Source organism: Chelonoidis abingdonii, chromosome 10 (assembly GCF_003597395.2).
Source record: "Chelonoidis abingdonii isolate Lonesome George chromosome 10, CheloAbing_2.0, whole genome shotgun sequence".
NCBI classification, from domain to species: domain Eukaryota; kingdom Metazoa; phylum Chordata; order Testudines; family Testudinidae; genus Chelonoidis; species Chelonoidis abingdonii.
In genome coordinates, this window is record NC_133778.1 from 571,007 (window position 1) to 584,579 (window position 13,573).

At 44.0% G+C, this 13,573-nt stretch overlaps 1 protein-coding gene across 8 annotated transcripts in view; it reads left to right on the forward strand.

The window, feature by feature from the left end:
* The window catches only part of LOC116819471 (ubiquitin carboxyl-terminal hydrolase 40), a 73,940-nt gene that overhangs the window by 22,681 nt on the left and 37,686 nt on the right, over window positions 1-13,573 (forward strand). For all 8 annotated transcript variants that reach the window (XR_012656607.1, XR_004372417.2, XM_032771220.2 and 5 more), the window contains 2 exons: window positions 9,539-9,710; window positions 10,544-10,628. Coding sequence is in view for 6 of the 8 variants with exons in the window: in XM_032771220.2 (XP_032627111.2) it covers window positions 9,539-9,710; window positions 10,544-10,628 (257 nt within the window). In the remaining 2 variants the exon portion in view is untranslated. The remainder of the gene's footprint in view (window positions 1-9,538; window positions 9,711-10,543; window positions 10,629-13,573) is intronic.

Genomic DNA, 13,573 nt, shown 5'->3' on the forward strand with positions numbered 1-13,573 from the left:
GATTTACTATATACAGTGCTTGTTGAGCTGTCTGGGGCGAGTGTCTTTATGTGTATTTGTACTTCACTTCTCACAATAGATTGGGAATTGGAGCCTAAAATACTAAAGCCTGGTCTGTGCCAAAACACAGTCTTTATGGATGAAGGACAATTTAAAGTCCATAAGCTCTGATTGGTATGGTACAGTGGTATAGAGTATTAATTTTCATCCATGGAAAATCCTTGTTCTGGTTTTATCGTCTTCTTCCCGTGCTCCTTAACTCCCACAACATTCTACTTCAATTTGTTCTGTTGCTGGACTTGAATCAGTGCTGTTAACCATGCCAGTTAAACTTATCTATCCTTTCATCTCCAGAGGTAGGCCACTGAAACTTGGTCCTTGATTAAAGAAGATATATAGTTACAAAAATCTTGCAACAGGGTTTTATTCAGAGACTGCTGAGAAGCATAACAAGAAGAAAAACAAATGGACATAATAAATAAAAACTAAATTAGGAAACCCTCTGGGAGTTTAGGAAAACAACCGTCCTTTGTCATTTAATGTGCAGTTTCTGCTTTATCAAAGGTGTTTAACTGTGTCTGTTTGCCAGGCTAGTTGTTCCTAGTTTTCTGTATTACACTTTGGCGCTGTTTGGGCTGCAGGCCTACACCTATCTTTTATTATTTCACTTAAATTCCCTGAAGGTTTTCCCTCAGTCCATGGAGACTTTGTGGGGGAGTGTCAGGTAACGTGGGTTATGCAAAAAGGAGAGAGACCAGGGTTCAATTCTGAAAGCTAGCAGTTGCAAAGACCAATGCTGTATCTGATAGGTGAGGGACACTTTCTACATCTTCTTCGGAAAGCAGGAACAACACTTTGGAAAAACTGGGGTCCTTCTATTTTTAAGTGAGTATCAAATGAATAGGCCAGTAACTTAAAATTCATGACTTTTGTCTGACGCACTCTGATTCCTGTATTTTTTTTTCTTGTTGTGGTAATGCTTACAGGGGGCTGGCACTTACGAAAAGGGAAGTTTACTGCTGAGGAGTTGCAGCCTAAGGATGACTCATGAGGGAGAGGGGAAGCAAAAAGGGGTTTCTATACAAATAGATGAATCATATAGGAAGGCATGGCAGAAAACAGATTTTTGGAGATATACTAAAAATTGGCTTGTTACTCAGGGAGGTCAGCCATGCGAAGAAGCTTCGAGGTGGCAAAGCAGCTGTGCATATTTTATAGATGTTTCCTTCATTATACTGCTGTTTTTCTTTTTCTCCTTAGTATTGGCAGATCATTCTCAGATATTTCGACTTAGTCCTGATAATAATAAGTTGTCTAAAGGAGAGGTACATCAGCTTCCAGTTTGGGTCAGATTGCCAAGGCGAAGTCTGCAAAGCCTCCATAACAGTGATGTCCAGTGACTTCAGAAATCTATGTACAGTGCCAAGGACAGCACCTCTGGTTCCATTGGTTGACTGAATGAATTCAAAAGTCCAGCCATTAAGGAGAAGGTAGTGAAGAACAATTTCAGGGTAAAGGAGTGCTACATGCGGTTTATCGAAAATCCAGTTGAAAAGACCATCTGAAGGTACGAAAATACTCGCTATACTCTTCTTACCGCCACATAAAATTATTTTTAACTTAAACCTAACAAACAAACACCCCACAACCCAGCAGTGGAGTTCTTTATATATAATTTCTGTTTGAAGGACTAGAAAATATCCCCACTACATATGGAGGAAAGGTTAGCAGAGATTGTAATGGGATGGTGTGAATGTAGTGATAAATTAGGCAGCTAATGGTCTCCAGAATGCCAAATTTTCAGCTCTTCCACAAACTGACAAATAACTCACTATATGATGAAAAATACCAAGCAACAGTGTTTATCTGTAACAGTTTAGCTATATAATATTAAGTACACTTAACAGGAATTAAACAGGGAAAATTTGCATGTCGTATCTACTTAATAAGGCTGTATGTAAAAGAGCCCACCACTTTATCATTAAGACTTAAAAGATGAACATATCGGAGGCCTGGCCTTGAGCCACCTCTAAGCATGTCAGTATGGCTTACACAACCTAAATCCAACTAACAGCTTGCTTTGGTCAAGCACAGCAAATCCAAGATATCGGGTTCCTGGCATCTCTGATGAAATGGATGCTGCAAACATTGAACTGCGGAAGAAGAAGGTATGTAAATCATCATCATCATACTTTTTTCATTGTAGATATCAAGTGCTTACAAAGAAAGAAAGTTTATTATCTAATTTTGCAGATGGGAAAACACGAGCCTGGTCTACACACACGTGTAAACCGAATTTAGCGCGTTAACCAATTTTAACCTGCACCCATCCCACACAACGAGGCCCTTTATACGATATAAAGGGCTCTTTAAACCGATTCTGTCTCCCCCGAGTGAGGGAGTAGCGCTGAAAGCGGTATTGCCAGTGGACTAGGTTATGTGAGCAAATTGACGGTATTGCCTGCGGCGTGTCCCACAGTGCCACCATTGTTGACCGCTCTGGAAAGCAGTCTCACTGGAATGCACGGCCAGTAGACAAGAAAAGCACGAACTTGAATTTCATTCCTTTTGCCAGCGTGAGCTTGATCAGCAGGGGTGGGATGCGGTCCCAAATCGAACAAGAACTCCAAGCATGGACCCGTCCGGAGATACTGATTGATCGCGTATGGTAGACAAATCTGTTCTAGTCAAGCTCCGTTACATTAAGTACGAAGAAAAGCATTTGAAAATCTGAGCTATGAATAGCCAGAGTCCAACAGCACAGGCGTGTGACAAGCGTAACGGAAAGCCAAGATCAAATGGACGCTCGGAGGGAGTGAGGAGGGAGTACTAGGACTCCAGCTATCCAAAAGTCCTGCAGCTCTGCAGGCATTTGCATTCTGCGAGCTTCTGCCTGAAGGGTAAAACATTGTTCGGGTGTTTCAGGGATATGTCATCAATTTACATGCGTTCCCCTCCCTCCCAAAGAAAGGGGAAAAATACGTTTTCTCGCTTTTGCAAGTCACCTATGTCCTACTGCGCTGCAGTAGACAGGGTGCGTGCAGCGCTGAACACCAGCATCCCTTCCCGGTAGCAGATGTACATATATGAGATATCCTCTTCATCATCAGCATGAGTGCTTCTGGCGGCTCGTGAGGTAGATGGGGGCGCCTGGGTAAAAAATAGGAATGACTCCTGGTCATTCCCGCCAATGGTACAAAACGCCTTGTAACCTTTCTCATCATCGCAACTGGAGGTCTGCAGCTCTACTCAGCCCCTCCTTCGTGAAAGACTATCACAGCAGCTGGAGGCTTCTCCCTCATTTTATCTCCAAAAGTCAGTGTTTCTTATTCCTGCATTTTTATTACTCATCACACAATGGGGGACACTGCCATGGTAGTCAGGAGAGTAGGGGCAGAGAAGAAGCAACGAGTGGGATTGTTGCGAGGTTGCCCTAGAATGGGCAATGCAGCTCATCATTCGCGGGATCTCTGGGCTCTGACCGGAGTGGCTGGCCTCTGGGTCTTAGTACAACTTGCCCATATTCTAGGCCAGGACTGACTCTATTTTTAGACAAAACATAAAGAAGGGAAGGACCGAGTCAGTCCATTTTTGTCCATGTGCCCCAGCTGAGCCTCAGGAGGCCGACGCAGGAGCCCCATGACAGCAGCATATGGTACAAGACTGATACTGTCATTCATCGCCAATTACATGGCAGAATGTTGCAATAGGCTGGTAACCGTCTCTTTTTGCCCCCTCCCTGCAAAGGGAAATGATGCTGCTGCTTGTAGCACTGCAGTACACGTCTTGTCACAGCATCCACGTACAGCATTACGGTGACAGTGACAAGGCAAAAGGGCCCATGGTTTCATGCCTTAAATGGTGTCTGCAGTCAATCCAGAAACAGGGTTGAAATGATGAGTGATGACATTACCCAGATCACCCGCGACACTGGTTTGCATTGGGATGCTCAACCCAGAATTCCGATGGGTGCGAGACTGCAGGAACTATGGATGCTATGATACTATTGGCAGTGGGCAACTCTCCGGAAATCAACCACTCGGTACATGGACGTGCACGCTGAATTAATGTGCCTTATGTGGCCGCATGCTCGGCCTTTATACAAAATTGTTTACCAAACTGGTTTATTAAAATAGGACTATCCGAAGGTAGACATAACCCTGAGTCAAGTAGACAAATACTAACGCCAAGTCACATTGCAGTCATTGGTGAATCCGGCTAGAATCGAGATTCCTGACTCTATCCATTCCTCTCTGCTCCTGTATTCCTTTACCTGGCCTACTCTTCTCAGTCAGCTAAACAGTCCTTTACTGGCCTACTTTCTCAGTCAGACTAATTAAGTGTAGAACAGTTTACTTTAAAAAAAAAATGTGCTAGGACATAAGTAAATATAATGTAGCTCTGGGATAGAATGGAAGGATTTTCTTAGCGCTATCTTTATAGAGGAATATTGGGAAAGAAGGAACACGCTCAATAAAAAGAGGTGTGGCAGCAGAACTGAAACTTTTATTAAACTGTGCTATTGGAATCACTCTTCTGCAGTCTTTAAACCCAAAAGTTCTCCAAATGACACCTTAAGTGATGTATAGGCTTTGTGGACCTTTGCACAGGTGAATGTTATTTTTTATAAAAATCTGTTTGCCTTATGTACTTGCAGATTAAAAAGTGATGCAAGACGAATCAGGGCTGATGATGCCTTTTTGGTTTAGCTGTAGATCTGGGGCTCGAGCAGCTTTCGCAATATTTGTTTCATGTGCAGTTGTGTTAGAGTATTGATTGCAGTTGAGTAGAAAAACTAGAGAGGTTATCTTCCATAAAACAAATTAAATTATATTACAAATGGATCTTTGAAGGACCCGGAAGAAAATCAGTCACTATTAACAAATATTTTAGCATGTTTTTGGAGGGTTTCTTTATCTGACTGCACAATGCCGTGATAATTGTTCTTTGATGGGTCTTTGACACTTTGAGATTCACCACAATAAGTCAGGGATTTGTATCACCTGCCCCGTTAAACTTTGGTGCCTAAAATGCTATGGTTCTGCAGCTACGGTCTGACGCAGGCCAAGCAATCCAGGCATGTCATAGCTCAGGGGTCAGCAACCTCTGGCACGCGGCTCTCCAGGGTAAGTCAAGTTGTGCAGGTGCGGCAGACCGTGGCTCCCCTGCGCCAGGGCAATGCGGGAGGTGGGAAGCGTGCAGCACATCCCTCAGCATGTACTGCGGCCCCCATTGCTGGGACAAACAAACCATGGCTAGTGCGGAGCTGCGGTCCGCCGACCTGCTTGACGCGCAGATTAGATAATCTGGCCCGCCCGCCAGGTAATGCACTGGCAAGCTGTGGTCCTGAGTTGCCCAATCCCTGCTCTAGCTTCTACAGACCGTGTACTTTGTAGGGTGACCTCAGACCCGCCTTGACCCCCCAAGAAAGTGCACATTTGTATTGTCAGTATCCCACTGGAGCCGTATCAAGCTTAAAATTAGTTTGTCCACTCAGCAAAGGGTAAACGAAAATACACGCCAGACTGTTGCTCAAGCAGAGGCTTTCCAAAACACTTCAGTCAAACAACCTGGTTAGAAGAAACACTAAACAAGTTTATTAACTAAGAAAGATATTGCTTTTAAGTAATAGGATATAAGTTATAGTCTGGTTTCAAAAGAAATAAAAGATAACATGCAAGCTCATTCTAAACGTACTAAGCTAAATATTTGAAAGCAAAAAGGTTTCTCTCACCCCAAAACTGCAGCAGCCATACGAACTGGAAAGCCTTCCAGCTATGACTACTGCCCCAGTTCAGTGATCTCCTGTTTCTTTCAGTGCTGCTGTGAGTAGAAGAGAGGGGAGGAGAGATGAGGAGGCAGTCACTTGTCTCCCTGTTTATATGCTGACGCTGCTGTATGGAACAAGTTCTTTGCTGGGTCATGGTCAGGTAGTTCCATGGTATATTGTGAGCTGCCAACCATCAGGAGACGTTGTAAATTTCTGTTAACTTCCTGCTGGTGAATCTCCGATAATCAGGTATGTGCTTTTAGCACGAAGCTGGCATGCTTTTCGTGGTGAAGATGGTGAGGGTGTTGCCAGAATTAGGATTTTGAGAACAAACATATAGTTAAATCATAATTTCATGTGCAAGTGTTGCATACATTTCCAACAGGTTGGTTTTCAAAAATAATACCTCACAAGCAATGTCCTCTAATTTCCTCACACGTACTCATGATTTTGTTATGTCACAATATGGAAGTGGACATGTGACATCACCTCTATATTGGTGTGCAGTAACAACAGTTCATGGATGACGTGAGTCGAGGATTCGGAAGTGGGCTCAGGTTGGACAGAGGGTGGGGGATGTGAGGCTCTGGGTGGGCAGAGGGTGGGGTGCTGAGGAGGTTGAGGGTCCGGCTTGGATGGGGCATGGGATGATGGGTTTGGAATGCAGGCGCCCAGGGGCTATGGGGGGGGGGAGAGATTACCCCATTCTCTTCCTCCCCAAGCAGCACTGGGCTTGCGGGGATGAGGTGCCTCTCCCCGCGCGGCAGGTCTGTCTGGGAGGGGAAGGGCAAATCCTTCCCCCAGCAATGTCAGTCAGGGCAGTCTGTGCTGGAAACAGCGGGGAAAGGCGCCTCTTCCTGCCACAGCCTCTGATGCCCTCGCCAGCCTAGAGAACTTAGCTCACAATCCAACTTGCACACAGTAAGACCATAATCATATCACGGAATAGCATGGGGTATAGGTTTGGTTGTATCGGGATAGTGGTGTCACAGGATGTAGTGTCTATCCCTTTGAAATTAAGTCTCATTTCTGCCACTTGCTTCCTGAGGGCATTGTTTACTCATGTAAATGGTGCTTTCTTCGGGTGGCCCATTTTGAACGCTGAAAGAAGATGAGTAACCAGAGGAGGAGATTACAGGGGAAATAGTTTTTGAATGACGCCATGCCACTCCTGTCTTTGTCAGGCCTAATTTGATAGCGCCGTTTGCAAATTAATTCGCCTCTGCAGTTTCCACTGGATCCCTATTTTGAAGTTTTTTGTTGAGATTGCCACTTAACGCGTTATTGAGTGTCCAGAGGAGGTGAAGTGTTCTCCGACTGGTTTTGACTGTTTAATTCTTGACATCTGAGTTGTGTCCATTTATTCTTTGCGTAGAAGACTGTGGGTTTTTGCCAACTACTTGGCATCATTAACACTTTTGCATGATTATGCACAATAAACTCACAAAGGAGCTAACATAATGTGCAAATATGTTCTTTAAAAGTATTTGGCAAGCAGAGGGTCTAATGCATGGCCTGTTCAGAGAAAGGAAATGAGTTTCTGAGAGGTAAGATTAAGCAAGGCATCACCAAAAACAAGGGTGAGCCTTGCTAATTACATCAGAACTCATCCTTTCTTCCGGAACAGCATGGCTTAGACCTGCTTGCCAAATATTTTAAAGACATATTTGCAACACTTATGTTGAGCTCTGTAGCCGAGGCGGTGTGGCGCACCTCCTCCTCAGGGAGGGTTGAGCCCCGTCCATCTTCCCCAGGGCGAACGTCCGGGCGAAGCCCCGCCCTCAACAGGTATGCGGCGACCCGGAAGTATAGAAAGCCTGGTGCCGGCCTTCAGTTGGAGCTCAGCTGCAGCCAGAGCAGAGTGCCGGCCGACCTCTGTCTGGCTGGGAGGCTGACCGAGCTCCGGGACAGGTATCAGGCCTTGCCGAACCGACCCGCACACCATCGAGCTGAGAGCTGCTGGACACTACCAAAGCTGCCCCCCCAGCTTCGCCTGGAGGATACTTCGGACAGACCTGCCCAGCACCCAGAGTTGCCCTGGACTAACCTACCCGGACTGGGAGCACCCTAGAGGTGACACGCTCGGACTCGGTAGGGGCAAAGGGGGAATGGATAGTAGCCCGGGGCCTGACTAAGCAGGCCGCAGAAGCCGAGCTGATGATGTGTATGGTTGGCAGGATCCACTGGATCACTCTGTCAGGTGTTCGTTCGATCCCCATCTGAACTGGCACCTACGCGACCGCGCTACTAGGGCCGGGCTGGAAACGCGAGCGAGTGGTGCTGCGTGTCCCCTGCCACGTAACCGCGTGGCAGAACCCCTCGCCTCAACTCTGACGGCGCAGTGTGACCCTCGTCACTGCTCTGCCCTTGCCCCAGAGGCCAGAGAGCTTTGTGATACTGTGTTTTGGGTGCCCCCCCGACACGACGGCTGGCGCCCATTGACTTTGTTGTTGCTGGCTATGCTCTGCCCTGCCCAAGCCAAGCCGATTGTTACTGTGGTTGGTGCTACCGCCGATCCCAAGGTTGGACCCCTATTGCCTCTTGCTACTACTGCGCAGCCCAAAGGGCCAGAGTGTAGGTGGACCGTTCGTTGGGTTGGGTGCCCGCCTGTATCCAAGGCGGGGCCCTACTGACTTTGCTGTGTCCCAGTCCGCTCCACAGAGACCGAACGCCCGGACAGTGGACCGCGGGCCCGAGGGACAGGACCCAGTGAGAACAGGACGAGGCCGGTGTGGCTCCCCTCCTCCACAGGGAGGGTTGAGCCCCAGCTTCCCTCGTCACAGCTCCTTTGTGAGTTTATTGTGCATAAATCATGCAAAAGTGTTAATGATGCCATGTACGTTGGCCAAACCCACAGTCTCTACGCAAAAGAATAAATGGACACAAATCAGACGTCAAGAATTATAACATTCAAAAACCAGTCGGAGAACACTTCAGCCTCCCTGGACACTCAACAACAGACTTAAGTGGCTATTCAACAAAAAAACTTCAAAAATAGACTCCAGTGAGAAACTGCAGAGCTAGAATTAATTTGCAAACTGGACGCTATCAAATTAGGCCTGAATAAAGACCGGGAGTGGATGGGTCATTACAAAAACTAAAAACTAATTTCCCTATGCTAATTTCCCCCTACTGTTACTCACACCTTCTTGTCAGCTGTTCAAAAGGGGCCACCCCGATTACCACTACAAACGTGATTTTTCCTCTTGTTGATAATATCCCACTTTAATTGAATTGTCTTGTTAGAATTGATAAGACAACTCCCATCTTTTCATGTACTATGTGTATATATATCTTCCTACTGTATTTTCCACTCCATGCATCTGATGTAGCGGGTTTTAGCCCACGAAAGCTTATGCCGAAATGAGTTTGTTAGTCTCTTAAGTTGCCACAAGTACCCCTTGGGTTTTTTTTTTAATTATTTTATTTTTTTGTTGATACAGACTAACATGGCTACCACTCTGAAAATGATCAGTGAGTTACTTGGTTTCCAAATATATGTTACATTTTGGGTATATATCATGACAATAGTGTGCTGTCTGAGATTGGTGTGGTCTTAGGGTCATTGGGTCTCTGCGGATTCCCACCTGTTGCTCTGGTGCTGCTATAAAGCTAATCTGTGAGCTCAGCACCACAGTGTGCCAATCCCATAAAGGTACAGAGGCAACTCTGGAACAGTCAGCAGTAAATCACCTTTCATTTTAGCCTGTCAGTATTGATACGTATTTATGATGTGTGGTTGTTTTTTTGTTTGGTTTTTTTAAACAGGATGGATTCTGACTCTGCAGACAATAATATTGATTTGCGCCTCCATTTGGGCTCTCACTATAAACTTTACAATGGGGCCCTACACCCATCACTTTCTTGGAAAGAAAGTGTGCTGGATCTGACTATTGATAAAACAAAAACCCTAGGAGATCTGCGACAATCGATATTTCAGGTATTTACTTTTTTAAGAGTGTTAACCCAAACATTTTATCTTTACCTGAGTTACAAAGACAATTTTAAAATTGTGGACATGTCTATGCTCTGTATGACAAGAAGAAATTTTCTGTAGTATTTGACATTTTTCTGTTTGAAGCCACAGAAATGACGAAACAAGCCCTTCACCATTGTAATGAAAATATACCTTCAAGTTGACATACAGACTTGTACACTTTGGGTCTGCAATCTGGGTATTGCTGTTTCAACTATATACTAGGAGGGAGCTTGCTGACCTGAACTGGAAAAAGAGTCAAGAAAATACCAGCAATTAGAGTTAGCATATACTGAAAAGAAGTCCTAGAATTTTTTTTGAAACTATCAAACTGGAAAATCTAACTGTTTTCCCCCAGTAAACCAAAGAAACATCACAATTCCCAGAGAGTGGTCAGGTTCAGTTTGACAAATAGCACAGGAGTTAGGAATGGCTTTGTTTTAGAACTCAAGTCACTTTTTATTTCTCATTGTAGAATGCAAACAAAGACAAAATATTTTCAAACTTTGGCACAAACACTTGATCTGCACTTTATTGGCTAGGTAATCATTTGACAGTTGGCTAAAAATATTTGAGTGAAAAACTAAAAAGTGCTCTAGCATACTGCTTATCTGCTTTAGAGAGATGAGATAAATATAATTCATGAAACCCTGTCCTCACTGAAGTCATTAGCAAAACTCTGTTCAACTTCATTTTGGGGGCCAGGATTTCACCCTTTACAACCAGTTTGAAATTTTGCTGAGGGGTTACAACTTTTGCTTTTTTTCACAATTGGTTGTTTTATTTATACCCATTAGCTGTTGGAATTTTGGGAAGGAGACATGATTCTCAGTACTGCAAAGTCTCTACCAGCAGGACTTCATCTTTACCAAACACTTGATGGTAAGACCTGCATAAAACACGGCTTCATTGTTTATTTGCATGTGCTATACTTTGTTTAGGGCATTTTGAAGATGTTCCATTTATTAACTTATTGGAGAAATATATTACTACTGTGACAAAGTTCCTCCTCTACCTTGGTGGGTCCTGCGCTTCTTGGCAGATTTGCTCACCTCAGTGATCTTCCCCACAGTCTGGGTCAACTCCTCCTGTGTCTGATCAGGAGTTGGGAGGTTTGGGGGGAACCCGGGCCCGCCCTCGGTACCCGGGTTCCACCGCGCCTTGTGGCCCACTTCTACTAGTATGCCTCCATACACTGCACATGCTACAACCCGGCTACTTCCCCATGCCCTCTCCAAACACCTTCTTTACCCACCACAGATCTCCTTCCTGATGTCTGATAATGCTTCTCCCTAATCCCTCAGCATACTGTTCTTCACTCCAGCTCCTCGCCTTCTTCTCCCACTCCTCACTACGCACCCTAATCTCCTCTGGCTCCCCTCGCCTGGACTGGATGACCCTTAAACCCAGGTGCCCTGATTAGCCTGCCCTGATTGGCTGCAGGTGTTCTAATTAAAGTAGCTATCTCCATTGCCTTTTAGAAAGGTCTTAATTGGCTCCAGGTGCCTTGATTATCTTGGAGCAACTGCCATTTGGTTACCATGGTCCTAGGGATTTGTTTAGCCTGGGGTTAACATACCTGTTTCTCAGTACTTTACTGTAGCCATCTGGCCTTGCCCCATCACACTACGTTTTATTAACTTCAGTGTTCAGTTTGACCTATTTGCAAGTCCTCTTCAGTCTTGATGTTATTTATGGCAAACTTAACTTAGCTGGAAGCTATGTGGGACAGAATTTTTTTTTTTTTCTTTTTTTTTATCTGTGTTTGTTCAGTGCCTACGACGGGGGGACCTGGTCCATGACTCAGACTCCTAGGACCTATGATAATATACATAATAAATAATATAATATTAAAACATAATAAAGTTTTATGATCCTTTCAGTGGCTCTTCTGTGAAACCTTTGGTGGGAAGTAGGATGAAAGTATAGGTCTCTGAGAATTAATCAGATTTGCAGACATGTAAGATTTTACTGTATCCATTTGAATGTTTATGATGTCTTATTAGCATTTATCTAATAGTTAAAAAGTAGAGGATCTGAGAGGCAGGATAGTAGCAACAAGTGGACTGGACATTTTAAACTGAATGTCTTAGTGGAAGTGAAAACTTGAAGGGGAAAGTTTTTTGTTTTTTTTTTAATATAAATATCACAGTACAGCTCAGTTAAGATATCAATTTGGCTTTCATTAGTCTTGACACTTATCCAGAATGATAAAGCCATATTAAGTTATATTAGGACAGATTTTTTTAAAAATCTGAGTTGGGTGAAATACAATATCTATTGCTTCAGTTTTTAATTGGATATAAATCCATGATATGCCTACAACCTGAATACTGCATGCATATGTGGTCACCCCATCTCAAAAAAGATATATTGGAATTGGAAAAGATACAGAGAAGGGCAACAAAAGTTATTTGGGGTATGGAATAGCTTCCATATGAGGAAAGATTAATAAGACTGGGACTTTTCAGCTTGGAAAAGAGATGACTAAGAAGATATGATATGAGATATGATAGAGGCCTATAAATCATGACTGGTGTGGAGAAGGTAAATAAGGAAGTGTTATTTACTCCTCATAACGCAAGAACTAGGGGTCACCAAATGAAATTAATAGGCAGCAGGGTAAAAATAAACAAAAGGAAGTATTTCTTCACACAGTGCACAGTCAACCTGTGGAACTCTTTGCCAGAGAATGTTGTGAAGGCTGAGAATATAATAGGATTCAAGAAAACTAAATAAATTCCTGAAGCATAGGTCTATCAGTGGCTATTAGCCAGGATAGGCAGGGATGGTGTCACCAGCCTCTATTTGCCAGAAGGTAGGAATAGGCCACAGGGGATGGATCACTTGATGATGGCCTGTTTTGTTCTGTCCTGGGGCACCTGGCATTGGCCACTGTCGGAAGACAGGATACTGGGCTAAATGGACATTTGTTCTGACCCACTGTGGCCATTCTTATGTTCTTATGATAGGCCTTGGTCTGTCTGCCTCAGAAAATTAGTTTTTTTTCCAGAAATAGTCAAGTAATTTTTATAGCATAAATGTCAGAAACAGAAGCTAAACAAAAAACTGTCATTAAGTGTTCTTGCAAATTTTAATGTAATCCTTGTAGAGTTAAAGTAATTGCCATTGAATCTGTATTATGGTAAGAAGGTGAAACTAGTTGCATGCAAAAATTAAGCACATCGACATTAGTTAGTTACATACCGGCTGTAGGGATACAGTACATGACTACTTCAGCATTTAGCATTATAAATTAAATATAAAAATGTCCTTTTAAATCTCATGTGGGAAGTTATTGACCATACAGATTTGTCAAATAGAGTTTTTAATGTCATAGTCCTGCAAAAGGATTTGCCTAGGTGGACCTTTATGTCTACCAGTACTCCTGTTGACTTAGGCCAGGTCTACACTACGAGATTAAATCGATTTTAGATACGCAATTTCAGCTACGAGAATAGCGTAGCTGAAATTGAATATCTAAAATCGATTTACTCACCTGTCTTCACCGCGCGGGATCGATCCGCGCGGCTCGCCGTGTTGAATCCGGAAGTCCGGTCGTCTAGCTGGAGTTCCGGAATCGATCTAAGCACGCTCTGGGATCGAGATATCGCGTCCAGACCAGACGCGATATTTCGATCCCCGAGCAATCGATTTTAACGCGCCGATCCGGCGCGTAGTCTAGACGTGGTCCTTGTGGGACTCCTCAGAGGCATGGATCACTTTACACAACTGGGCCCTGGGCTTCTGTATCTGTTCTTCATAGCAACTTTATGTCTAGATAGAACATCCAAATATTAATGAAATCTAGTCTGTGTCCAGTTTGC